The sequence below is a fragment of the Alligator sinensis genome, unplaced genomic scaffold, assembly GCF_000455745.1.
Source record: "Alligator sinensis unplaced genomic scaffold, ASM45574v1 scaffold753_1, whole genome shotgun sequence".
Classification (NCBI taxonomy): Eukaryota; Metazoa; Chordata; order Crocodylia; family Alligatoridae; genus Alligator; species Alligator sinensis.
This window is the reverse complement of record NW_005842625.1, coordinates 781,013-805,959: the sequence shown is the minus strand read 5'-3', so window position 1 is coordinate 805,959 and position 24,947 is coordinate 781,013. Positions and strand designations below refer to the sequence as shown.

Sequence of the window (24,947 nt, the reverse complement as noted above, 5' to 3'; positions counted from 1 at the left end):
ATGTGATTGTCCTGAATGGTTCTGCTGATAAATCATGTCAAAGTGGATGACTTGGAGAATTGCTGATGGGAAGGAAAGTGATTAAAAATTGTTGCTGTGGGACAGCTCTGTAGTGGCCCCTTTGAAAGAAGGTTGTGATTTTGGTCCAATGGACAGACACATCTGCATTAAAAGAAACCCCACTGTAAATGGCATCCTTGGCCATGTGTAGACGAAATGAGGGGCATGTGTGCATGACCCTTTAAAGTGGGTTAAATGCTTTTGCACCGCTTTAATGGTGTTGGGCGGCAAAATGCACCTTAAATGATTGGAGCGCAGCAAACTAAAATTCCAGCCACGGAGCAAAGCACCGGCTCCATGCAGCTCAGGGGCTCTGCAGGAAGCCCATCCAGGCAGCCTGGCAGCAGCCTGGGAAGGCAGGCTCTGCCCAAGAAAAAAAAAAGCAGTGATCTTTCTTTTTTTTTCCTGGAGCCTGCCTGCCTGCCTGAGCTGCGCAGGGGCTGCGGTGCCCCCTGGGACCCCCCGAGCCGGGTGCCTGCAGGCGGGTGCCACCTGTGGGGGGGCCAGCCCCCCCCCTTCCCACAGCCCAGGAACCACTCCACCTGCCAGCAGCTCGCCCTCCCTTCCTGGCCGCTGGAGAGGTAGGTAAGTGCACATGTGTGTGCATGACACAGGGGTTTATTTGACTCTAAATTGAAGCAATGTTTTTAAAAACCCACCGCTTCAATTTAGGGCCCCTGTTTCATCTACACATGCCCCTTATTGCCAACCTTATCCGAGAGGCCTGCAATCAAAGGGACTGAGTTACCCTCTGCTTTTTTAGGCTTCTTGTCAGGATTTAGGCCCAGCTGCTGGACACTGCTCTTGTTTATCTACTACTGAAATAATATCTAGAAACCAAGCAAGATCATCCCTATCGTGCTAGGTCCTGTGCAAACACAGAAGTAAACAATTCCTGTCCCAAAGAATTGGAGTTTAAACTGACAAGCCAGACACCGGCAAGGGGAAAAAGGTAGAGCCTGTGAAGTAGATGGGTCTGTGTAGTGATGACAAACATTATCTTAGTTGTGTGCTAGAGTTTGGGGTTTTTCTGAAGGATGGGCTTAATTCAGAGGGAGTTGGGAAGGAGATAGGGGAGAGGTCAGAAGGACAAAGCAGGTGAGAAGAAGGGTGAGGTAGAGTTTGCACTAATGTTTCCCCTCTTACACTGGCAAAAAGACTTCATTTTTTTTACAGCAAGGAGGCATTTTTTACCATCATTAAGCTCACCCAGAATCAAACAGTATCTGACTGGAACCAACAGGGCCTGGCTAATGCAAAACTTGCTTTGTCTTTTTGTCTGGCCATAGTGTATGTAGTAGTCAGTTGTGTGAAGACTGGACATTTTCCTCTTTAGTACTGAACTGAATCCAATTGCTGTCAACATCTTCCTGACTTCTCTGCACAAACGAGGAGAGCTTTAATTAAAATGCAATGGAAAGTGGTAGGTGATGGGCTATATCTATTCTGACAGCACAGACATTAGTTATTGAGCTGTAACCAGCTGAGTACTAAGTGGCAAAGGGGCCTATAATAATAAAAAAGCAAGTAAAAAACTACAATGTTGGGTTCTTTAACTGATGGAAAATTTGAAGTCTTATAGCAGTAAGTGTTCCCTGTTGGCTCTAACACCAGCTCCAGTGCCAATGCTCATGAACAGACCCCATTAGTCATGAGAGATTTCATAGATTTCATAGACATTAGGGCTGGAATGGACCTCAGGAGATCATTCAGTCCAGCCCCCTGTCCCAGGGGCAGGAAGTCAGCTGGGGTCACAGGATCTCAGCAAGATAAATGTCCAATGGACTCTTAAAGGAATCCAGAGTAGGTGCTTGCACCACCTCCGGCGGCAGTCTGTTCCAGGCCTGGGGGCTCAGACAGAGAAGAAGTTCTTCCTTATGTCCAGCCTGATGACCTCGGGCCTTTGAAATCTTGCTAGATAATGTCCCAAGGCTGAATTATTTCCTGATAAAAATGAGCATTTAATTCTATAGAGTAAAAACTACAGCATTTGAGAAACACAAGTCATTATTGTGATGATAAAGGGAGGGATTGAATATCTGTCACAGGGAGTAGATATGGTTTCAGAGCCTCTCATACCTGCTGCCTTGTAAGCCAACCCACATTCTACCTGTGCACCTAAATGGTCACTTACCATAAGGAGGCACATATGCCTTTTTTTTTTTTTGCCTTCAAGTAATTATTCGATTTTAACTCTTCCTTCAGCCAATATGAGTTTGATACAAGAATTATGGGATGAAAATCTAGGGCATGTGCTGTGCAGAAGGTCAGACTGGGTTATCACTATGGCCCCATAAGGCCTTAAAATGAATGTAGGACTCTATCATCTATTTCCCAGGGCTTGTAAAGTGTTCAGAGTGTGAAAAGTACCAAGAACTAATATGTCAGGATAACTAGAATAAAAGTAATGTCACTGGCATGCTTGACATGCATAAACTTCTACAATTAACTGCCTTAAAAAATTATATATATATTCTAATATTATAAAAGCCTTAGTCTGTCTGTCTGTAACGCTTTATTCGTACTCTGATTGGTTGTCTGAAACAACCAATCAGAGTGGTCCAAAAGTGTTCCAGACAGGAGGCAGCGGCGCCAGCATGGTGAAGCGCTGCCATGATTGTGGGGATGGAGTGGCTGGAGTGGCTGGGTGAGACCAGCACTGGTCTCGCGCCCCCTGGCACCCCAGCCCTGCTCCCTGCAGGCGGTGGCATGGGATGCTGGCCAAGGGGGATGAAGGGGACAGTGGGGCAAGCTCCCCTCCCCCTACTCCTGGGAGGCAGCAGCAGCACAGCGTGGTGGGTGGCAGCACTCTATCCCCACCTACTCTCCCCACATTCACGCAATTGGCGTGTGTGTGTTTGTGTATTTCCATCCATCTTTATTTTTGTTCTTTGTTATTAACTTGATTTTCAACTCATACTTAATGGATTTTCATTTTATACTTAATGGATCTTATGGCATTTTCTAAAGTGGTATTATAGGAATTAAAATAGCCACTATTGGAGTGGGACTTCTGTTTTAACAGCAAACTCAGAATACTTAAGCGTGTGCATTTGTTTTTAACATCAATCCCTTTATCTTTTTTTAGGGTGGTAGATGATGAAATCCAGGCCAATGTTGAAGAGGTACTTTTTTAAAATGGTTGTTAATTGAAAAAAATTCTACTGAGGACAAATAGAATGATGAATATTTTAACCCTTTTTCCATCTGAATATGTATTTCTGGCTGCTATTCCTGAAGCAGTACACAACATTCATAGGGCTGTAGTCTCCTGTTAGCCTGTAAACCAGCAAGCATTTGTATTCCATGTTAGGTAAAGGAACATAGATATGTAGAGCTAGAAGGGGGCTTCTGCACTCTAGGGTCCACTGCATTTGTAGGCAACCATTTACACAAGGAGTCCTCAACGTCACAGAGTTTGACTCTTGGATATACCTACAGGACCTCCACAGGGAAGTCAGTGGAAACATCACAAGCAGGTTTGAAAATCGCCTTTGGCCGTTATGTGCAACAACAAAAGAACTCAGCCTGTTCAGATCCTATTCACTGAAATTTATTCAAGCCAAGAATACATTTCGTTTTCAAAAGTAAATGCCAATCCCATTTTCTGGATCAAACCCTGCAGCCCTGAGCCAGCCCCCTTCCATCAGTGAGAAAGGAGTGCAGGGTTGGAGTCTTGTGTGACTCAGGTTTATTAGAGGAAGCTGGTCCAACAGTTCAAGTACAGGTTTACCGCATTGGTGTGACTGAGACTCTTTCATTTCAATGCTTGAGACTGAAATGTTTTATTTTTTTCCTTAAAAGGGACCTGACAAGTTAAATTTGGCTTTTGTTAAAGAACAAAACTGATTTTCAAACTCAGGATAAACACTTCATCAATCCTGTTTAAATAGAAATGATAGATTTTTAATCCTTTGCAGTGTTGTGTAAGTGCCTGAAAGTGATACTGCCTATAAACAACTCTTAAACCAGTCTATCCTCATATCCAGTCTAACCAAATGTAAAAGAGTATGGCTAGAGCAAGGAGCTTTCCATTTTTAATGCCTGTGGTGTTGATTATACCACAGATGAGAAAATGTGTTGATTTAAGTAATTATTAAGCAGAGTCACCCCTTTAATACTGTGAATTTTGTCATTCATGCCTCCTCTAGAGTGACATCAGGGAAGATGACATTGCAGCCAGTTTCAAAAAGCTTTTTGGACAACTGGCTGGAGTGGTGAGTATCTGTTTTTTGTTTATGTTGGTGTCTGGGGCTCGCTATGAGACAGTGGCCCTCTGCCCCAAGAAGTAGTTTCACTCAGATGGTCTGGGCAACAGTTGCAAAACACAAGTACATCATTGTATTTGCCAAACTTGGTACAATTGTGCACTGAATTATCCCATGCAATGGATCTGCTACAGCCCCCAGGTAAAGAACTGAGTTCTTTAACTCAAACTATAGCAACTTTTAGCTCTGCAAGTCCTCAGTGTGCTGGTCAAACTGAGTGCTACCCTGTCCTGGGTGCTCCTACGCTCATAGTAATTATGAGTGTAAAATATGCAAGTTTCGTATGCATTTTTATATACATAGACTGGCACATATCCCTGGCCTATGTATGACGGGCAAAAGCAAGGCCAGTCTCCAGTGCAGTAAGTTAAGATCAGCTTCTCCCTTTCCAGTTGCATTGGCACCCAGAGAAAATGCTCCAGGGCTGCACGCAGGGCTCCTATGAGCATAGTGAGCTCCAGAAAGGAAGAGTTCCCAATACTGTTCTCAGGTGCATTAACATTGTTTGCTTTCATAGTTTCATAGTTGGTAGGGTCGGAAGGGACCTGAGGAGATCATCTAGTCCGACCCCCTGCCGTGGCAGGAAAGAGTACTGGGGTCAAACAACCCCGGCGAGGTGTTCGTCCAGCCTTTTTTTAACGACCGCCAGGGTAGGGGCCAGCACCACTTCTTTTGGAAGTTGGTTCCAGGTCCTAGCTGCCCTGACAGTGAAGTAGCGCCTCCTGATGTCTAGCCTGAAACGCCCTCTGCTAGCGTGTGTCCGTTGTTTCTTGTCACTCCTGGTAGTGCTCGGGGGAACAGGGACTCTCCCAATGCCTGCTGGTCCCCCTTGACTAGTTTGTAGACTGCCACTAGATCCCCTCTTAGCTTTCTCTTGTGGAGGCTGAACAGGTTCAGGTCCCTCAGCCTTTCCTCATAGTGCCTGCCCTGCTGCCCCCTGATCATGCGGGTGGCCCTCCTTTGGACCCTCTCCACATTGGCCACATCCCTCCTGAAGTGTGCCGCCCAGAACTGGACGCAGTACTCCAGCTGCGGCCTACCCAGTGTCGCGTAGAGGGGGAGGATCACCTCCTTGGACTTGCTTGAGATGCATCTGTGGATGCACAACAAAGTATGGTTGGCCTTCCTGACCGCATCCCCACACTGTCGGCCCATGTTCATTGTGGCATCAATGACAACTCCAAGATCCTTTTCTGTCTCGACACTGGCGAGAAGGGAGTTCCCCAGCCTGTAGGTATGCTGCTGGTTCTTCCTCCCCAGGTGCAGTACCCTGCACTTGTCAGTGTTGAACCCCATCCTGTTCTCATCAGCCCACCCCTGTAACCTGTCTAGATCCACTTGCAGCCTGTTCCTTCCTACTAGCGTACCCACTTCCCCCCACATTAGTGTCATCTGCGAATTTGAACAGGGTGCTTTCTACCTCCTCGCCCAAGTCACTGAAGGTTGAAAAACACATTTCATTTTAAGATCTTTTTCATCGGCTTAAGTTTTAGTTAATGTTTAGGAAAAAAGTTCCTCCCCTAGAGCCTTGCATCTTCTGCTGAAGGACTTTTTTTCCCCATTTAAAAGCTTCTTAGAACAACTTTTATAAAAAAGCAATCCATTGTAGTGGAAGTACACCAGACCACTGTGTCAAGCCTTCAACATGTACATCCCATATGCACATCCCACTGACAACCCCCCCACCAAAAGATGGACAAGTCAACACCTTCACACACTGATGTTTCTGGTTAAACGTCTGCCAACTGCACCTATGTTGTTTCTACCAAGTCAGGATCCTTCTGCCAGGTTCAGCATTTGGCAAGACTAAAACAGCAATGGAGTCCAGGCCCTGTCAATAAGATCAGAGCAAGAAAAGTGGGTTTGAGGCAGTCATTTGAAGAATAAGACTAAATGTGCTTAGGTCACAAGAGGTCAAAACCGCATCTCAAGCCTTGTAGCCCACTGCACTATTGTGATTAAGGCGCACAGGTTTCTGTAGTCAGTGGCATGCAAGGAAATGATGTGGTTGGAAGCATGTCTGGCCAGCTTTGAAACCTAGGTGACCAGGTACCATTTACATTGGGGGTAGCTTTCAGCCCAAGTCCCAAACAAAGCTCAGACTGTTGCTTCTGGGGCTGTAGTGAAACCCCCAAAGGGCTTTGACACTATGCCTCATGCTGTGAATCTCACGAAGTGGGAGGAGATTTCACCTGTCAAACAGGCCCAGCAAACTCCCTAAAAAGAATGGCAGTTGTGCTCACAAACTGCTCTTAATTCATGAGATACTTCCCGGGGCTTTCCAAACCAAAAGGAATTCCAGCTGCACTTTCTAAACATTACAGAGCTTGTGGTTTCATGTGTACAAGTGCTATTCAGCCTGAATTAATATACCAGACCTATCCAAGCCTCTCACTCCCTCCTCTCAAGGAGGTGTGGTGCCCACTCCCGGCCTGGCACATATTCAATATTTACTTAAAGTGGTGCTGTCCCCTCCCCTCCCCACAGGATGCTGAGATCTCTGCCTTTGAACTGTGCAACATCCTGAAAAAAATCATGGCTAAGCGTAAGTATCTTCTTCCCTCTTCTCTTCAGTGGCCAGCAACAGGTTGTCTGGGCCCAAGGAAGGCAGAGCACCTGCCAACCCAGCTCATAGACAGCTGGAAGATGCACCTGTAGATCCCAGTTCCCTGCTTCAGGGTAATCTCAAACTCACTGCTTTGTTGCTTGCTAGGGCTCAGGGACTTTAGGGGAATCTCTGCCTGAGTTCAGGAAGTTTCTACTTCTGGAGCTTCCTCAACAGCACACACCTACTTTGATGGTAGGGGTAGGTTGTAGGGCTGTGTGAAGTGTCTCTAGTGGGTTATGGAATAGAGAAAATCCCACACAATTTACTGATTCATTTTGATGCGCTGGCTGGGGGAGTAGTTAGTTGATTGCACGATTTCACAATGATTACACACTTAATTCATACAACACAATTTTATTTTAAAATTCTTTGCTACGCATATAACACTGCTTAGCTTTAAGAAACACCGCAAACATTAAGAACACAATAATTACATATATCAGAAACAATGCTCCGAATGCACTTCCTTTCCAAACAATGCTATAAGAATTAGTATTACAAAAACAACTACAATTACAACTAAAAGTTAAATTTGAATCAATACTATTATTTTTCATAATATACTTACAATCCTAGAATTCCGAGAAGCCAAATACCTAAATATGGTTTCATTCCTCAGTAGTACAATTTAATGGGTTGGCTTCAGTAGTACGGTTCAATGGGCTTGCCTCAGCAATACGATTCAATGGGCTGGCCTCAATACTGATAGGACTAAGTCCCCTTCCTTCAGTCCCTTTCGGGCGCTCTGCAGCTTCAGCGTGAACTAAGAGATTCGTGTTCATGGAGAGGGTGGTTCAGGTGATCAGTCTGATCCGGCCTACACTTGCGATTCTTCCTTCGTTGTTCTGCAAGTATAGTCACCTCCAAATTGGAGAGTAAGTTACAGTTTTTATTGAGCGAGTTACTGTCCTGGGCCACTCCTACTCAAACCTGTCATTACCCCCACATTTGGGCTCGGATCTTACTTAACATACTCTTTTGCTTGGTAATTAGTTTCTTTTGTTGATCATTTTAATTACTTTGGGGAACTTCCATATCACTGCAAGTGACCTTTTCTTTCCAATTTTTTCAAAAGGCCCTAGGGTTTGATCTCTCGGAACTCAGGATATTTGCTTTAAGGATCATTGTTAGGTTCTCTTTGTTAAAGACTTCTAAAGATAAAATTCAAGAGTTAAAACTTTGAGCAAAGTCTGGATCTTCCACACGTAGTCCAAAACAATGACCTAGATAAGGATATAAATCTTATCTTCTTCCTGAAACTGGCTAATGGGCAACCATTACAAACATTCAAACTATTTCATTCAATATGACATGAAGCTTCCTGATTTGATTCGGCAGAAATTCAGCCCGATTCGGTGGCTGATTCTCCAAATCAAATCAGAGGATCCTTTAATCTCTCTGAATCGAATCAGAACCCTCCGAATTGACTCATAGAGATTCGGAAAGATTCAAACACGGACACAGCTTAAATGTTTTTTCTACATACCTCTAGGTAGCAGGAGGCTCATGAATGCTGCGATGCTAGGGTGCAGGGAGTGCCCCACAGAAACACGGGAGGCTCCCCAGCGCGCTTGGCAGCAGACCCAGAAGTGGACCAGAAGCACTTCCAGTGTGCTTTTGGCTCCACTGGAGCGTGTTCTGGGGGGCCCCCCCATGCCCCTCCCAGCTCAGTGACAGGTGCCTCCTGCGTCTGGGAGGCTCCTGGGTCCCCACGCAGCTGATCACCGAGCCTGGTTGGCATGTGGGGGTTCCCCAGTGCACCCCCTGGAGGACCCAGAAGTGGACTGGAAGTACTGCTGATCCACTTCCGGGTTCACCACCGAGCACATGGGGGGGCTTCCCACGCTCCTGTGGGACGCTCCATCTGCCCCAGCATCGCAGCATTCACGAGCAGTGCTGGTACCTTGAGGTATGTGGAAAAAACATTTAAAGCTGTGTCTATGTCCGAATTGCTGATTCTCTGAATCAGCATCAAATCTTCAGATTTGGATTCGGCCGAATCGAATCAGGGACAGCGATCCGAATCAACTAATCGAATCACCATCCCCGATTCGGGCCAAATCCAAATCAAATAGGGCCTGCTTCACACACCCCTAGTAGGTTGCAGTTGGCTGTCCTTGGCTGACAGGGATTGTTTGACAGACAGGCATGCTGTACTGGCTAACTGGGTAATGGCCAAGAACATTGCTGTCTCTAGTAGTCTGAATCCAACATAGGCTGATCTCAAGGTGAAATCCTTGCATTCTGTGATCCCATTTGCTCAAAGCAGTTATCCAAAGTTCTGCTTCCTTCTGAACAGGATGCAGGTGACCAAGCAGCTGCACAGTAACCCTGTTACTGTTCATGAGCAAATGATGGTGATCAGGGTTGGTGGCTAAAGGACATGTGCTGCTGTTGGAGGTTCCTCAGGAGATATGCAAGGTTACAGCCTACACAAAAGGGGGCAAAATCCACTTTTCTTCCTTCTTGTATCCATCAAAGGGGGGTGGGGGGTGCAAGGGGACACAGTGGTATCCTGTGTAAGGTGCGTCCATGTTGCTGACCTTAACAGATACTGGTTTAGGTGATAAATTGTTCTCCTTAAGATTGAGCCCTGTAAGGAAAAGGAATCTATTGCCTACAAGGTTAACTAGCATTCACGCAAGACTTGTTAGGAGAAGGGGAAGAGGAAGGGATTGACCCAAAACCCTCTATGAATGTCCTGCTTCTTAGGGGAGAGACAGTGAATGACAAAATCAACCCTCTATTGTAAGTTTCCAGGCTGACAGCGAAATTCAGCAACAGCGCAGCAACAAGGGAAGCCCCAGACAGTTGGCTGATGGCTGCATGTCTTTGACAAGGTCACTCAGACCATATTACAGGTTTCTTATCACCTTCAGATAACGATCAAGTTTTGGGACAGGCTATCCCATGGATTTTTTTAGACTAAAAGACATTAGTCAGACAGATAGGATTTCCACAATGCTTTCCATCTCCAGGCTGATATTGACCGTCTTCTGTCAGTGACTGATCTCAGCCTCCTTCCCTATCAGTATCCTGAGGAGTGCCCTTGGATTAATATTTTCTTGTTGGCAGGGGATGGCACAAGGCCCAGAGAGGCTGGATTGGGATCTACCCCTGCTTCTGCAGCTCACATACAACCGGTATTATGAGTGGAATGTCTGCTTGGTAAAGAGCGACTGGCTTCAGTCCTTGGGGCCTGTTGTCAGGGACCTCCTGCTCCACTCTTGTTCAACTTTCCTGTGAGGCTTATGCTACTTGACACACCTGTGCCTCCTTCTCCCTGCCCCTTGCCCCTGGCTTCTGCTTTAGGTACATGCTGCTCCTAGACTGTTATGGTGGGACCCACCAGCAGAAGGCTCTTGAGAGTACCAGCCTGGGGAGATGAGGTTTCTCTCAGGCAGTTGGGAGATGAAGACAGGATTCCTGATCCTGGCTATCCTTCCAGCAGCCATAGACTCTCCCACCCATCATGGTGCTCCTTAGTGGCTTCACTTGTCCCTGAAAAACCAGCCAGTCCCAGTGCCTTCCTGCTAGAACTAAACTGGAAAGGACTCATTCCTTGGTCTAATCCCAAAGGAAGATTTCAGATGTAGAAATGGAGTTACCAGTTCTGAAGTTGTGGGCGTAGTACAGAAAAGCCTATAGAACTGAGCTTTTCTTGCATGCATCGTCTTTGCTTTCTATATAACAGCAAGAATGAGGAAACTACATTATCCTGTGCTGGGCTCCAAAATAATGTGCGTGTCTTGACAATTTGGAAATATCCAATGCCTTGCCTCATATATGCTGCTGCTTTGTCAGGTTGCAATGGTTTCTATTGAAGAAGACAGGCAGGCCCTCTAAAGAATTGATTTAAATTCCTCTATCCTGATTCCAGCATTTAACAAGTAAATTTGCCATTTTCTTTCTTTCTGTACAGAAAAAGACATTAAATCGGATGGCTTCAGCATTGAGACATGTAAAATAATGGTGGATCTGCTGGATGTATCCTTCAGTGATGTTAGCTTGACTCCATTCCCCTGTTCATACTGTTTTTTTTATTGCTTAGCGCTACATGTGTAGTGCTAACCTCCATTCATCCAGTCATTCTGTAGAGCTTCTCCTGCACAAATATGAACACTGTTCCTTTTTGTCCAAGCTTGTAGGAGAATGTGTATTTTTAAAGCAGAAGACCCTGCCTCAGATCCCTCCTAGAAGCTGCATGTGGGGGCTTAGCTGATGACAGTGATGTTGCATATGCATCACAGGAAAGACCAGCTTCATAATGTGGTATCAATGACATTAGCTAGTGTTGCAGACCTAAGCATGTATGTCAAAGAGGAAGCTGATGAGTGCCCTCAGTCCTAAGGTACAGAGAGACTGCCCATGCCAGGTTTGGTCAGAGCAGGGAGCAGTCACAAGAGTTTAACAATCAAAAGCAGTGAGGGACAGAAACCCCCCAAAGCCGTCTCCAGATAGCATTGTTTTTGAGCTTCTGCTCCAAGGGAAAGGAACAGAGAAGAGGAGAATCAGTTCAGTGTGTGAAGAACTCTCCAGTAAGATTTGTGTTCTGCTCCATGGAGGTGGTGGTGAGGTGAAACCATATTGATTTGAATCTGGGGGGGGGGGGGGGGGAAAGCAGAAGTCTCTCATCTTAGACTTGAATACAAGGGTATGGGGTGGGAAAAGCAGCAACTGCAGCTCTGACTCTAACTCTAACCCCAGGATCAGAGCCACTGTTGCTGCCCCCCACCGTCTGCCCCCCAGCTTATGCTCCCCTTCTTTGCTCCCCACTACCACTCCACCTGTCATCTCTGCCCCCCATCTACCATTTCTGTTACCTCCATGTCACAGGCCAAGCTCTGGCCGGACCCCACTCTGGCCAGGGACAGAGAGCACCAAACATGTGCTGCCTCCAATCCCAGCCTGGCCATGCAGCAGTGGTAGTGGCATCAGCTCTGGTCCAGGGCCAGGGCAGGAGAAAAAGCTGCCACTGCCACAGGAGCAGTTGTCTTAAATTTGAAGTTGTCTTGGATTCAGGTAAATACAGTATTTGTTCTATTGGACCATACAGGCTTGAGAATAATGTGGTTAGAAAAAACAAAAATCCTAAGCACCAGAAAATGCTCCCATGACTTTGTGGCAGGTGCCATAAGTCCTGCCTCTCACACAGAGGGAAGAGAAGGACAGGGAGTTTCTTGGGCTAGGTGCTGCTGAAGGGCTAAAAACTCAATAAGCAGCAGACCTTGCCTAAGCTCTTGTCTCAGTTCAGAGTCCAAACATGCTTTGACTTTGGTTGCCCTTAATAGCTGTAGGTATTGATGACCTATGCACAGTGCCTCATCTCTGTGAACATGCTGAATGGTCAGATGAACTCAGGGAAGAATCAGAGAAGCTTGGAGGGAAGTACTCAAACTCTAAATCAATATGGTATTGATAAGACTATGTCAGACTCTTATGCCCTCTTGCTGATTTAGAAACAAATGCAGCATGTAGTTTTGGAGGAACAGTTCTCTCTCTTCTTCAGGGCAAGCCTGAATGAGCCACGCATTTCAGATATGATGTACGACCCTTTCTGATTCTGACATGAGAAAATTATTGACTGTACAAAATCAAACCTAATGTTGAGGAGGAAAATCATCTCTTTCCTACCATCCAAAGAGTTTGCCTTAACCCACACAGTCCGATGGAAGTGGAAAGCTGGGATTGAAAGAATTCCACACCCTCTGGACAAAGATTCAGAAATATCAAGTAAGATATGGACCTCTTTCTGAGCAGACAGTGGTGTGCAGTACAGGTGGCTATATATTTATCTAGTGGTGCTCAACCTGCTGCCCCTGGGCTAGATCCAGCCCACAGAGCCATATCGTTCAGTCCATGAGGTGCCACACAGGTTAAAACATTTTGTAGTGAGGAAGTAGTGGCAACACTAATTGCTCACAGAGTCGCAACAATTAATACTGCCATTGCTCCCCACTGCCAAATTCTGAGGCCCATGGGGAGCCTGGTGGTCGGAATACACACACAGCCCTGCATGCTGGGTCATGCTGGCGTACAGTTGCTTTACAGCCAGATCCGGCACATGGATCAGGCAGGTGTGTTATATCTCAACTGTAGACTGACCTTAAACCTCAGCTCTGTGCAGGATGAGTCCTGCAGACCAGCCCCACATTACTCATGCAGCCTGTGGAGCCTCGAAAGATTGAGCACCGCTGTATCAATCTGTTCCACATATTACAAGGCTGTTAAGTCTGCAGAGGCACTGAATACAGTGTTTAGATGATTGGCTCAATGTATCTATGCTGGTTAGATAAAGGAGGAGGTGGAACTAACATTAGTTAGTATCTGTTTTTTGGCCCAGTTGTATGAGATGCTAAGGTCTGTTTCCTTTCTCTCAAGCCAGTGTGAGTTGGAGGCCCTCAGCTCCTTGCAAGAGGCACACTTGATAGATAGGGCCCAAGGTTCAGGAGCATGAAATGAGGCACCAAAGAAAGAAAATAATGCACATTTTAAACCCAGGGCTGTTTCGGTCCTGTCCATGTACTTTCTGGGAAGCCCTGCCCCTAGCCACCCATCAGCTTTACCAGGCAGTGGTAACAAAAACAGTGCAGCAGAACAGCCACATGGAAGTAAGAGGTGAACCAACTACACTGAAGGTATTTGTTACTTTACCTTTTACACCTGAGAATGGCACTGACCACAAGTGATGACACACCCTGCAGAGGGAAGGAGTCAGGTCTCTCAGCAACAGGGACCCGTGGTCTGGTTCACTTTGTGTGACTGATGTAGAACAGTCCTCAGCAGCAAAGGATCTGTCCTCCAGGCCTGCACCCTTAGGACAATCAGCTATGCCTTAAAATTTTGCAGGGAAGGCCAAGAGTAGGAGCTTCCTCTGCTCATTGCATCAGCGTCACCACCTTCTTCCCTCCTTCTGGTACTCCCCTGCTTCCATCCTTAACCTTCACACTCTCTTAAATTCACCACTAGGAAGAGCACTGGGCTGCACAGCACGTGCTTTCTCAGTGTTGCTACACTTTCACATTAGCGTTGACAAGGGATTGCCATGCTTCCACAGTTTCCCCCACAGTCCTGTCCCCTCCTGCATGCTGTACTGAAGGAAGATCTAAGAATTCATCTGCCACTGCTTCCAAGGATTAAACCCCAAATCCCTTTGAGGGACTTGTATCTTCTATGTCTGTCCCACTCCTCAGTGAAGCGCACAAACTGCCTTTCAGAAGCCTTTATCTGACTTTCAGCAAAACAGAGAAAAGATATACTCTGAATGATTGACGAGTTCTAACAGCAAGCCTTGTGTTTTACAGAAAATTTACAGGGAAATTGATGTTGATCGTTCTGGTACCATGAACTCCTATGAGATGCGGCGAGCATTAGAAGCAGCAGGTAGTTTTATGCTTCTGGTTGTACTGCCCCCACACTTGCCTGTCTGTATTAAGGATTATACCATTTCAAGTCTCAGGCTTCAGAGGTCCCTTCCAGCCCTGTTCTTCTAGATGCTAGGTGAATCTCAAGAGTCAGAATAAGATGTTTAGCTACACCTCAAAGGACCTCACAAGGCTACACAATGCCCTGGGCTTCACACCAGTCCCAAGAACCTCTTTTTAAGCCTAATCATCCCCACAGGCTTGTCATCATAGTGCTGGCAAGGCTGCTATTACTGTCTGGCTGCTTTGGTGGAGAGCCTACTTCCCTTTTAATAATGCTATGGCACCAAGGGATAGTGCTTCTATGTGCCTCAAACTGTTTTTTAGAAGAGAAGAAAGTCCAGTCTTGCAGCAGCAGCAATGTTTCCTCCAATAAACAGTTTTCCTCCTGGCTTTCCCTGAGATAGCTGCCGTTCCCTTCAAGACCATGAGTCAGAATGGGTTCTGCTAACCTTCCTGATCCCAGAGGATTGGCCCAGCCAATAGCAAGCCAAAATCCAGGGAGACTCAGAAATACCAATGGATAAACTGAAGGGGAAAAAATGACTTAATCACAATCAACCAGCTTCAAAACTTAAAATGCTGACCACAAAATTCCACCTCCTCTATGTGACCAAAAATCACTGCATTTTCAGAGGTGCTCGTTTTGCAAGCACTGTTAACATTTTTTATGCCCCATTAGCTAAAGCTCCAATCACCAACCCTAGCCCCTCCCCCTCCCCGTTGCATTATCAGAAATCCAGTGCCATGAATGTCTCTGCCTTGTATTTTGCCCACCAGGCTTCAAGCTGAATGGCCAGTTGCATCAAGTTATCGTGGCCCGTTTTGCAGATGAGCAGCTCATCATTGACTTTGACAATTTTGTCAGGTGCTTGATTCGGCTGGAAACTTTGTTCAGTGAGTATGTACTTAGTGACTCAGCGTGGCAGAACAGCCCTTCTGCATTTCACAAGTTCCACACAGATAAGAATGCAAAATTATTTTGGCTTCATAGCAGAATAGTTTAAAAGCAGCTGATGGTCTGAGCCTGCAATCTGATATCTGATCTGCATGGCAAGACCCCCTCCCCCCATATCTTCCTCATGGCTCTGCAGGATTGGGGCCTGGTGAGTTTTGTTCCTTCTTGCAATGCACGCAGCCAAGCATTAACTGAGCAAGAACAGCTTTAACAAGGAACACTTGTTGTTACAGTGAAAATGTCTTTGTAGTGGACACAAAGCAGAACATTAAGGAATTTTAAAATAATTTAATGTTTTGGCTTTTGTTGTTTGTTTCCTTTCTTGATTTCATTTAGCTTAGACCAGTCAGCAAGTTCCTCGTGCATTAGCACAAAGCTTCAAGAGTTTGGCCACAGATCGCAGAATAATTTGAAAATGTTTGTTGTTAGGGGCAGGGAGGTGCTTTGCTTTGTTACTTTGGAAAGGGTCATTTTCATAAACCCTGAAGCAGTTGGGGTGAACTTTGCTGCTATACCTTCAACTTTCTTGCCATTCATCTCTTTTTTATCCTTTTCTGTGCCAGAAATATTTACGAAACTGGATGCTGCAAAAACAGGGACAGTGGAGATGAACCTCAACACTGTAAGTTAATACATTCAACACTAGGGATCATTGCTTGCTACAAGAGCCATATTGTCTTTGGTAGTACTGGATTACTACATTCTGGCTGCATGCTTGGTTTGCTCTCTAGCATGACTGATCCATTTGCAGGGGGGGGGGGGGGGTGTGGGCGGTGTGTTGTTTTCCCCTCAGCGGTGCTGGTCCCTTTGGGGGGGGGGGGGGGGGTTTGAGGTCTAGGCCCAGGACAGATTTGGGTACCTTGTATGCATGAAACTGTGGACACTTTGGGTTTTTTTGTTTTTGTTTTTTTTTTAAGATAAAGCTCAGTCTTAGCTACTTACATTGTCTCCTATCACATCCCATTGGCCTCTTCCACTTCAGATAGCCTATGCTGCTGGGATAAATTCTGATTGCACCCCCCACCTTTCCTTTTCCCTCTATGCCCTCTCAACTCGTAGTCTCTATTATTTCTGCCTTTCAAAGGGGGTTCAGATAAAGTAAAACCAGGGCTACTTTACTGTTTATCCACAAAGGATCTAAGTGTGCTTGATAATTACACCTCCATTTAATTTGTTTTAATTTTTCTGAGTGGCCCCGAGTTGACAGCACCTCTACGTAGGAGATGAACTGCTGTTACTCCCATTACTTTGAATGATGTTTTGAGTACAGTTGGCTCCTTCTGATGATGACCTGGTCAAGTAACTGAAAAAGAACACCTAAAGTTGTTTCCACCATAAACGCTTCTTTTCACGTCAGACCTTTTAGCGTTACATGAACATTTCATGCACTTGATTATCTCAGGAGGCACCTGACAGACATCCCACAGATCATCTTCACTTGTGACAGTATACCACAAAGTATTCTTCTGTAAGATCATTTATGTCAGGGATGTGGACACCAAACACATTTATTTTGTTCTGTAGTAAAATGAGAGGATACACATATATTACACTAGCATAAGAGACTCCGTCCTAGGGGAAAGTTACCCCTCACACTGCACTTAGATGTAGAGTTGACCAATTAGCTCCACAGTAAAGTGTCCCTATTAGGGCACAGTAAATTAACTAACTCTGCTGTAGGACAGTACTGCCCAACAAGTACTATCCTACAGTAGAATAGTTACATGCACTGCAACACGCATGTAGATGGTGACTGGAGTTGGCTGGGGCACAAGAGTGCCACAAGAGTACTTCAGTGCAGGGCTGCCTGCCAGCTAGCCTGCCCTGCACTGTAGTACCCTTATGCCCTAACCAGCCTTGCGCAGTGCTTTGAGCCAGGACAGAGTAGCAGAGGCTGGCTGGCAGATACTATGGACCCCCTGCCAGCTAGGGCTGCTCTGCCCAGGCTCAACATGCTGCAGTCCCAAGCACACATGTAAATGTGGTGCCCAGGAGCAATAAACTCCAGCACAAACTGCTAGAATTTATTCAGGTGCATTAACACAACATGTAGATGCCACCACTGAGGAGCAACTACATACCAGAATCCTGGGTGTATGTCTGCTCTTCTGTTCCAGAGATCGGCAACCTATGGCCCAACCCCCATCGCTTCCCTACTCTGAACTGGGTCATATTGGCCCCCACCTTCCTCCCCCTCTGGATAATGTTGTGGACCCCTGCCCATGTCAATTTTATCAGCATTGTGGTGCTATCTAACATAAACGAGCTGCCCTGCCACCCAGTGGCCAGACCTGTTATAGCACCCACTGTAGGCATCCTGCTTAGGAAAGCTGGAGGTGTGCCTACTCCGCTTCATGAAACAGGCCTATTACTTAGTGAAATCTTGGGGAGATTATTCCACAGCAATTGTATAATGTTTCTCCACCTTTTTCTCCCTTGCACTAAAGCATGTGTGTGTAGACTTCATCCTGGGAACTCAACTCTCAACACATATGCCTACTAAAATTGCATTAGAGGCCTTGCTATTGTATACATTAATGTATCTCTTGTTTTGCCTCCCCCAGTGGCTGTGTTTTACTATAATTTGAAGCAAAGCCTATGATCAGCTGAAGACTTCTTGTGAAAAATCTGGACCATGAAAAATGTGTGCAATATGCAAGGGGGAAACAAAATACACTGTATGCCAACATTGATAGATGCCTTATGTTTATGAATGGCACTGATTTGCACCAATGCAGAGGTGGCCATAGAAAGCGTATTATAGCATCAGAATGCCAAAACTCCAGTGTAAATGCTTGCTATCTCATTATATGGACAGGGTGATTTTTTTTAACTATCTTTTATAACCTCTCTATGAAAGCTTTAATTTTTATATATATATCCTTCAGTTGTATTTAACAAGCTAGCTTGTTTAATTAGGAAGTTATTTAAAAGTGCATGTAACCATGAATCTCAGCTGAAGAAAAGCTATGAACAAAGCTTGTAATTCCTTGTCATTTGAGGGAAGAGGGAGCAATGGCATCTTACTCAAAATTGCAAACCAAGTGGCAAGGCTGATGAAAGAAGGCAGCACAGAGCTTATTAAAAAAAACCAAACAAAACCAAAAACTTTTAGAAGTGCTGTGCATTTTTTTTCCTACAAGCTAGAGCACAATGGACAAGGTTTCCTTTTAAATCCACAGTGTAATGAACAGATGCTATATTGTACTGCATTCTCTCAACCCCCTTCAGTGAGATTTGATGTTTCAGACACATGATCTACAACATTTTCTGAGTTAAGGCAAAGAATCAAAGCAGTTTGACCAGCAGAAAAGCTATACACCAAAGAGAGAACAGGATCCAACTCTGACACTCAATCAGCATGTAAAAAGACTGTCACCAAGATCTGGGTCTACAACCAAAGACTCCGGGAGAACACCACTGGTGCCAGGCACAGGAAGGAAAGCAACTGCCAGTTCTCAACTATCAAATCAAAAAGGAAGCCTTGCTTACATCCATTGTGTAGTACAAAAAACCCCCCAAAAAACTTATTTCCAATGTTGCCTTCAACTCTTCCCAATTACTTTTTATATTTAAATAAAGACAGTTATGCCTGGTCCCAGCAAGGTGCTGTTTTGTAGACGGTATTCACATGTATCAAGCATCAGTTACCAACAAAAGGACACAGTCCTTGCAAAAAAAAGTATGCAGGCAAGTTCTGGTCGATAGCAACACTTTCAGTACAGTACAGGATGGCATGCATGTGGTAGGTAATTAGTAGTTGCATGGTTAGTTTCCTGCAGAAAGGAATTGTGCCAGGCACAGAGACCTCTGAGTAATAGCACACTGCGCACAGAAGGCACAAAAACAGAAAGGGCTAAACCATGCCCACACCTCCAATTGAGAGCATAGATATTATGAATATCAAAGAGACTGCAGTTAGAGTTCTCACTACTTACTGCACTGTGAACTTAATGAGGACTTATGTCCTCTTCTTACTGCTCCAGTGTGCAGACATTTGTCTTTTCAGCTGGCTACATACACCCATTCTTATGTAGCAAGGTCTAACAGAGCATCACCAGGCCCTGGAGTCATTGAACAACTCTAGTCATTGAGCCTGGTGTTCAGAGAAATACAAAGCAGGATTTTCCTGCTGCTTTCCTTCTTGTTTAGAGTACAGAAGGACATCATCCGCTCACCCGCTCAAGCAGCTATGACAATTGTTCCAACCACTGACGTTGTTGCACCCCAGCACAAACCCAGGTTGGACTCTTGCCACAGTCCTAGAACTGGCAAGTCCATTTGCCCACGGCTGTTCCCCTGAACTATCTGGTTCCACTTGTTCATGTCAATCTGATAAACTCTTTCAATTTACCAGGTCCAGGGAGATTAGACTACAATAAAACCATCTGCAGAACAATTCCCAAACCCCTGCTATAGCACAAAGAACTTCCTTAGGAAAATGTGAACCTAAGGAAGATGCAGTGGTATCGGAGATCTCTACCATACTTTTTATTTATACTCTGCCTACAGACTATGTAAGCATCAAGTTCTTTTCCAAGGCAAGTTTTGATCATTAGCATTCAATATGTAAATCTTAAAAACGAAAACAAAACATAACCATTATATCTCCAAAAGATTATTCTATTGGAAGAAGTTGGTTAGAAGGTAGAATATTCTTGTATGGGTGCATAACCTTATTGGAGTTAAGCAAAGTAATCACCTATAACCCCTACTCCTAGGGTAACAGCTGACAATTTGTATATTAGAATTGATTTCTTTTTTTCTTCAGATGAAAGTCAAAGGTCAAAACCTTCTTTAAACTGGGGTACTCTATTGATACACCTGTATATTGGCTTGAGATGTCTCAATGTGCAAGTCTTATGTCAAGGACAGAGAGATACTAAATGCCTAAGGAGACAAAAAACTTTAATTATCACAATTAACAAAAAATAAAAACAGGTAGGATTATAACAAAGCTTGAGTTGTAAAGTCTACAGAAATTTTCTACACAATTTTCAAAAGTTACAAAAGACAATAAATACAGAATTTGTGTAAAAACAAGAGTCTCTAAAACTACATTACCTCTGATATAGCACATTGTTCTGAATACATGGAATTCCTAAGATGCTACCGCATTTTAAAGTTATTGCTCAACAGATTGGTCAAAAGTTCCTGACTGGTAGATGCACTATTTTATCAGCTGCATAACTTCATCTCAGCGACTTCAACAAAACATTCTGCTTGACAGCAGCGTGCTTTTGGGTACTATGCAGGTATTTCAGATCGTTTCTGCCACCAGGACAAAAGCCAGCTGTGGTAAACATGAATTCAATTCCCCCAGTGGCAAAGTGAAAAATTTGTTGCATTTCATTCAGGAAAAAAATAGAGTGGTAATTCTACTCCTGTGTGCACACGCACCATTTGGGAAAGCTAAGTGGGGACTTGAACGTCTGGTGCGCTTAACTCATCTGTAGCACAACCCCATTTGCTTGCAAGCAGCATTTCACTTAGAATGCCCTCCTCCATTTGTGAGTGCATCAATCCTTCATTTGTTTTCAAAGTATATTCTTCATTGCTTTCAAGTTACACTGCCATAGAATAAGTCTCATGAAATTGGAACTAACAAAAAAAATGAGTAATTTCTTGTATAGAAGTGATAAATCACCCACAATTAGTACTTCATGAGTCAGGATTCTGTATAGTTTCATGCCAAACTTCTTTGCCTTGGTTTAATCCTTGGGTACAGCTGGGGGGAAAAAAAGAGAGGAAAATTAAACCTGAGGTGTTTTACAAAGTACAAGTCTAGCTTAGATTTAAGAATGGAAATGCAGATAAGCACATCACGTATACCAAAAACAGCACCAACAAAAGTGAATTTAGCAGTTGCAAATAATCACTATCATACTTAAAGTAACCATAAAAATAACAGAGAGATCAACTGTGACCACACAATAGCACAGAAATATGAATAATCAAAAGCAAACACTGAAAAGCAGACGATACTAAATTACCTCGGCCATTCAGCTCTATACAACAGACTGTAATACAATAAGTTATGCATAGCAAAGTAGACCTGGAATTGAGATTAGACCTCTCTTTAGTGTGCAGTAAACTTCAGGATGCATTTCTACATTACTTTAACTCTAACCTTTAAAAACAAAGTCAACTATTCAGTTTCATATTTCTCTATGCCTATTATACCTTTGACTGACAACAGTTAATCTGAAAATCCAGTATAAATTATACACCTGCCACAGATAGAAACTAGTATCGAGACCAGTGGTTCTCAACCTTGTTAGACTCAAGGCACCCCTGGAAAATGCCAGCTCTTAGCTTTCACTCAGGTTTTAACTATGAAAAAATAACAGAGCAGTTCTTCTATTGCGAAGAACTCTGAAAGAGCATAGCAGGTTTTTGACACACTGGATTCCCGTTTGAAATCCCTGGGTTTGCCTTGTGAATGTGTAAGTATCTGCACACTTAAGAGTCCTAACATTGCACAGAACCCAGCAGCATCTTTAAAAGGATCTTGCTGTACCCCAGGGCGTTAAAGTGCTTTGGCTGAGAATTGCTGATCTAGACAATATAGAAAATATTATTGCTATCTCTAGCAATTTGGACAGAGTCCTCATAAACCAGCTCTGAGACAGCATGGCATTTTCCGTTAGTGGACACTGGCTGACAAGTTAATAAAAGAGCCATTTAACTGCCTGGCCTTGGAACAACTTACACTAATTTTAGGGTTTGTCCAACTGGGAGATTTGGCATGGAATATGCTGGAGTGCAAATTTAAAAAAATACCCAGAGTGAAGGACTCCTGTTAACTCCCTGTGCAGAAGCACTTACTCTGAACAAAGGATGTGAACACACAGCACATTTAACTCCAGAGGGCTCCTAACTCAACCCAGGGAAAGTGAGAGAACATGCCTCTCTCAGTATTTACTCTGGGAGAAAAAAAAAACTGATCTCCCGTGTGAAAATACTTCCGAGGAGGTCAGAACTAAATGTACTTGCTGGTGTGTGTTACCATTGCCAGTTTTGCTTCTGGGTTGCCGCTGGCTCACTGCAAACTGGTTCCCCCACCACCCAGAACCCATGCTCTCTATAACAGCACCCACTTCAGGCAGCCAGCTTAGGAAAACTGGGCATGTGTCTATGCCTTGCTGTAGAATTAAATCTACTGGGGTTAACAGTTCTGGTATAGCATACCTTGTCAGCACTGTGGAAATACCTTTGTGTGGTTTAGTATAAGCTGAGAGTGATCACAAGCTGGCATGAACTACGCCTTCAAATGCACATACTATTTCACAGTAACGTCCCTGTGTAGAAGAGCCCTCCTTGCTATTTCTATTTGCTATATATACAAATAAATGTGTCAGCATTTTGACTAGAGAAAGTGCTTGCACAATCAGGAGTAGATAAACTGTAGTGAGTCTATTGTAAGGCTTTTCAAAGTCAGCTGAACTTTTCACCATCAGCTGAGATGTGAAACCAAACAGGGAAGTCACAAGGATACCGAGTACACACAACCAACAACTCTGCCAAAAGATTTCTCAGTCTGCACAAAAACAGTCTGCATCTGCACTGGCATTATGATCTGAAGACTTCTAGACAGCATCATCTCATTCATGCTCTGCACTATCTACAAAAGCTCTGGCATGGAATGGTTAGTTTCACTAATGAAAGATGAGTTTCCCCTATCCCAGCCCCAGGAAAGAGACCATAAGCAGCCTCACCAAACAACTAACTTGGAAATCCCCCAAAACTTCATCCCTTAGCTTAGCCTAGAGATCCCAGGATGCCACAACACCCACTGGAGCAAAAGAAACCCTCCTACCCCTAAGGCTAGTCCCCACAGCTAGAAGCCTCCTACCCTCATCCCTGGGGGAGAGGTGGCAATCTATCCTACTTATTAGCATGGAGTGCCCTACCTCTCTGCACCCTAAACACAGCTCTATATGTCCTACAACCCCCTTCTGATTCTAACCTGAACCTAAACCCTAAACAGGTAATAATTTATCTTAGAGATTCACCTGAATGTATCTAACCTGAAAAGAGGAAAGCCACTGTTCTAGAATACCAATCAGGAAGAATGCATGAAGCTATTACACATTTTCACTGGACTGAACAGCAAAGTACAAGTTACAGCCAAACTTGTGTGCATCCAGTATCCCATACGTCTTTTCCAAGGGTCTATACAAAGGAATCCATCACTGAATACTTCAGTATTGTGAAGGTCTCTGGGTTTTACTGTAATATTCCTATATTAACTGTGTTCATGCTGTAACAATGTTGCATGCCTCAGTTTCCTTGTAAAGCTAGTACATAGGAAAGAAGAGTTAGAGTCCCTGCTAGACCTTGGTAATTTAAAAGACCTGCCTACACATGGGAAGAGATGAGATGAATTGGACCTCCAGCATCACAAGAGATTTGAATAGCTTTCTTGCCATTTCAGCAACACCCAGGAGATTCCAGGGTTGCTGAAGTAGATAAACATGACAATGGACATGGCATGGCAGACAAGCAGAGTATTAACTGGTGGTGGTCAGCCTGAAAAAAGACCAGCTGAGCAGTTGTATGGCTTATGGCTGTGCAGGACTCGAGAGAGAACAGCCGATTTTACTTTGGAGTGCTCAGGGGCAGGTGGCCTACACTGAGAAGACAGGGACTGAATAACCCTTTGGAGGGAATGGAGCACCACTGGCTGCCTTTAAATGCCTTTATTCGAAGAGGAGCCATCTGCTTTGCTGCTTGGAACTTTTGGGTATGCTTTTTCCCCATCAAGAGGTGAAGTGCGTATCAGAAGCAGAACTGGGTACTAGCTCCCCAAGACAGGACCGCAGGAAACCATGAAGTGTCGGAAACCAAAAGACTCAGAATAGGATGGAGTCAGGATATCCCCTTACTCAAGAAGCCATGCCTGGGATGGCTTTAGGGGGTGCTCAGAGACTACACAAGATTGAAAGTCCCAAGCAAGCACCCCCCATAGAGGGAATCCAGGACAAGTAAGAATTGGAGACTGAATATTTAACAGCTCACAAAACTAACGCCTTCACTTCTGCTAAGCACACTATCAGGAAGTGTTAGGCCCAAGGTAAGTAATCTGTCAGGGTTGCATTGCCTTTTAGGTTGTTAGCACAAAAGAGCAGAAGTCTCTCGTTCTCACACCTACATTCCTGTGGAGCGTGGGGGTCAGGGAAGAAGCTGTATGTATACACTTCACACTGGCAGAATGATCCAACAGCATGGAAGAAACAGGACGTCTCTGTTTCTGATCCCTCCTCCAAATGCTGCCAGAAGGAGGACAGTCCTTAGCTGAGCCATTTCCTCAGCGTGCTGGTTTCATCCCCACAGCTCAGCATACACCGTAGTACAAATTTAGGAATGTGTGCTGGTGCACGTAGAGTGGCTTTCCCAAGCCCAGCACTGTTTCCGTGCTTCCACTGAAATCCATTGCTACTCCGGGCACAGCAAGGCAAGACAGTATTGTTCAGTTTCACCCTGCTGAGCATATGGACTCTGAGGAAAGAACAGGCCTCCTTCCTTTATTGTCATCACCTGAAGCCATGAGAACAGCAGCACCTTTGGTCCCCCCGCAAGAGGAGGCTGTCTCTAGACTGCAGCCTGGACCTTTGTGCAGCTGGGGG

The 24,947-nt window shown here is 44.7% G+C and overlaps 2 protein-coding genes across 4 annotated transcripts in view; one reads left to right on the top strand and one right to left on the bottom strand.

The window, feature by feature from the left end:
* CAPN2 (calpain 2) overlaps nucleotides 1-18,915 on the top strand; it is a 53,732-nt gene extending 34,817 nt beyond the window's left edge. The window contains exons 13-21 of the mRNA XM_006033376.3: nucleotides 3,149-3,185; nucleotides 4,212-4,277; nucleotides 6,816-6,873; nucleotides 10,859-10,923; nucleotides 12,601-12,669; nucleotides 14,241-14,319; nucleotides 15,141-15,257; nucleotides 15,882-15,940; nucleotides 17,883-18,915. Of these exons, the coding sequence (XP_006033438.1) occupies nucleotides 3,149-3,185; nucleotides 4,212-4,277; nucleotides 6,816-6,873; nucleotides 10,859-10,923; nucleotides 12,601-12,669; nucleotides 14,241-14,319; nucleotides 15,141-15,257; nucleotides 15,882-15,940; nucleotides 17,883-17,906 (574 nt within the window). The 3' untranslated portion in view covers nucleotides 17,907-18,915. The remainder of the gene's footprint in view (nucleotides 1-3,148; nucleotides 3,186-4,211; nucleotides 4,278-6,815; nucleotides 6,874-10,858; nucleotides 10,924-12,600; nucleotides 12,670-14,240; nucleotides 14,320-15,140; nucleotides 15,258-15,881; nucleotides 15,941-17,882) is intronic.
* Nucleotides 18,916-20,209: 1,294 nt separating this feature from the next.
* Nucleotides 20,210-24,947, bottom strand: part of TP53BP2 (tumor protein p53 binding protein 2) — a 70,302-nt gene continuing 65,564 nt past the window's right edge. For all 3 annotated transcript variants that reach the window (XM_025215146.1, XM_014524545.2, XM_025215147.1), the window contains one exon: nucleotides 20,210-21,046. In XM_025215146.1, the coding sequence (XP_025070931.1) occupies nucleotides 21,005-21,046 (42 nt within the window). In that variant the 3' untranslated portion in view covers nucleotides 20,210-21,004. The remainder of the gene's footprint in view (nucleotides 21,047-24,947) is intronic.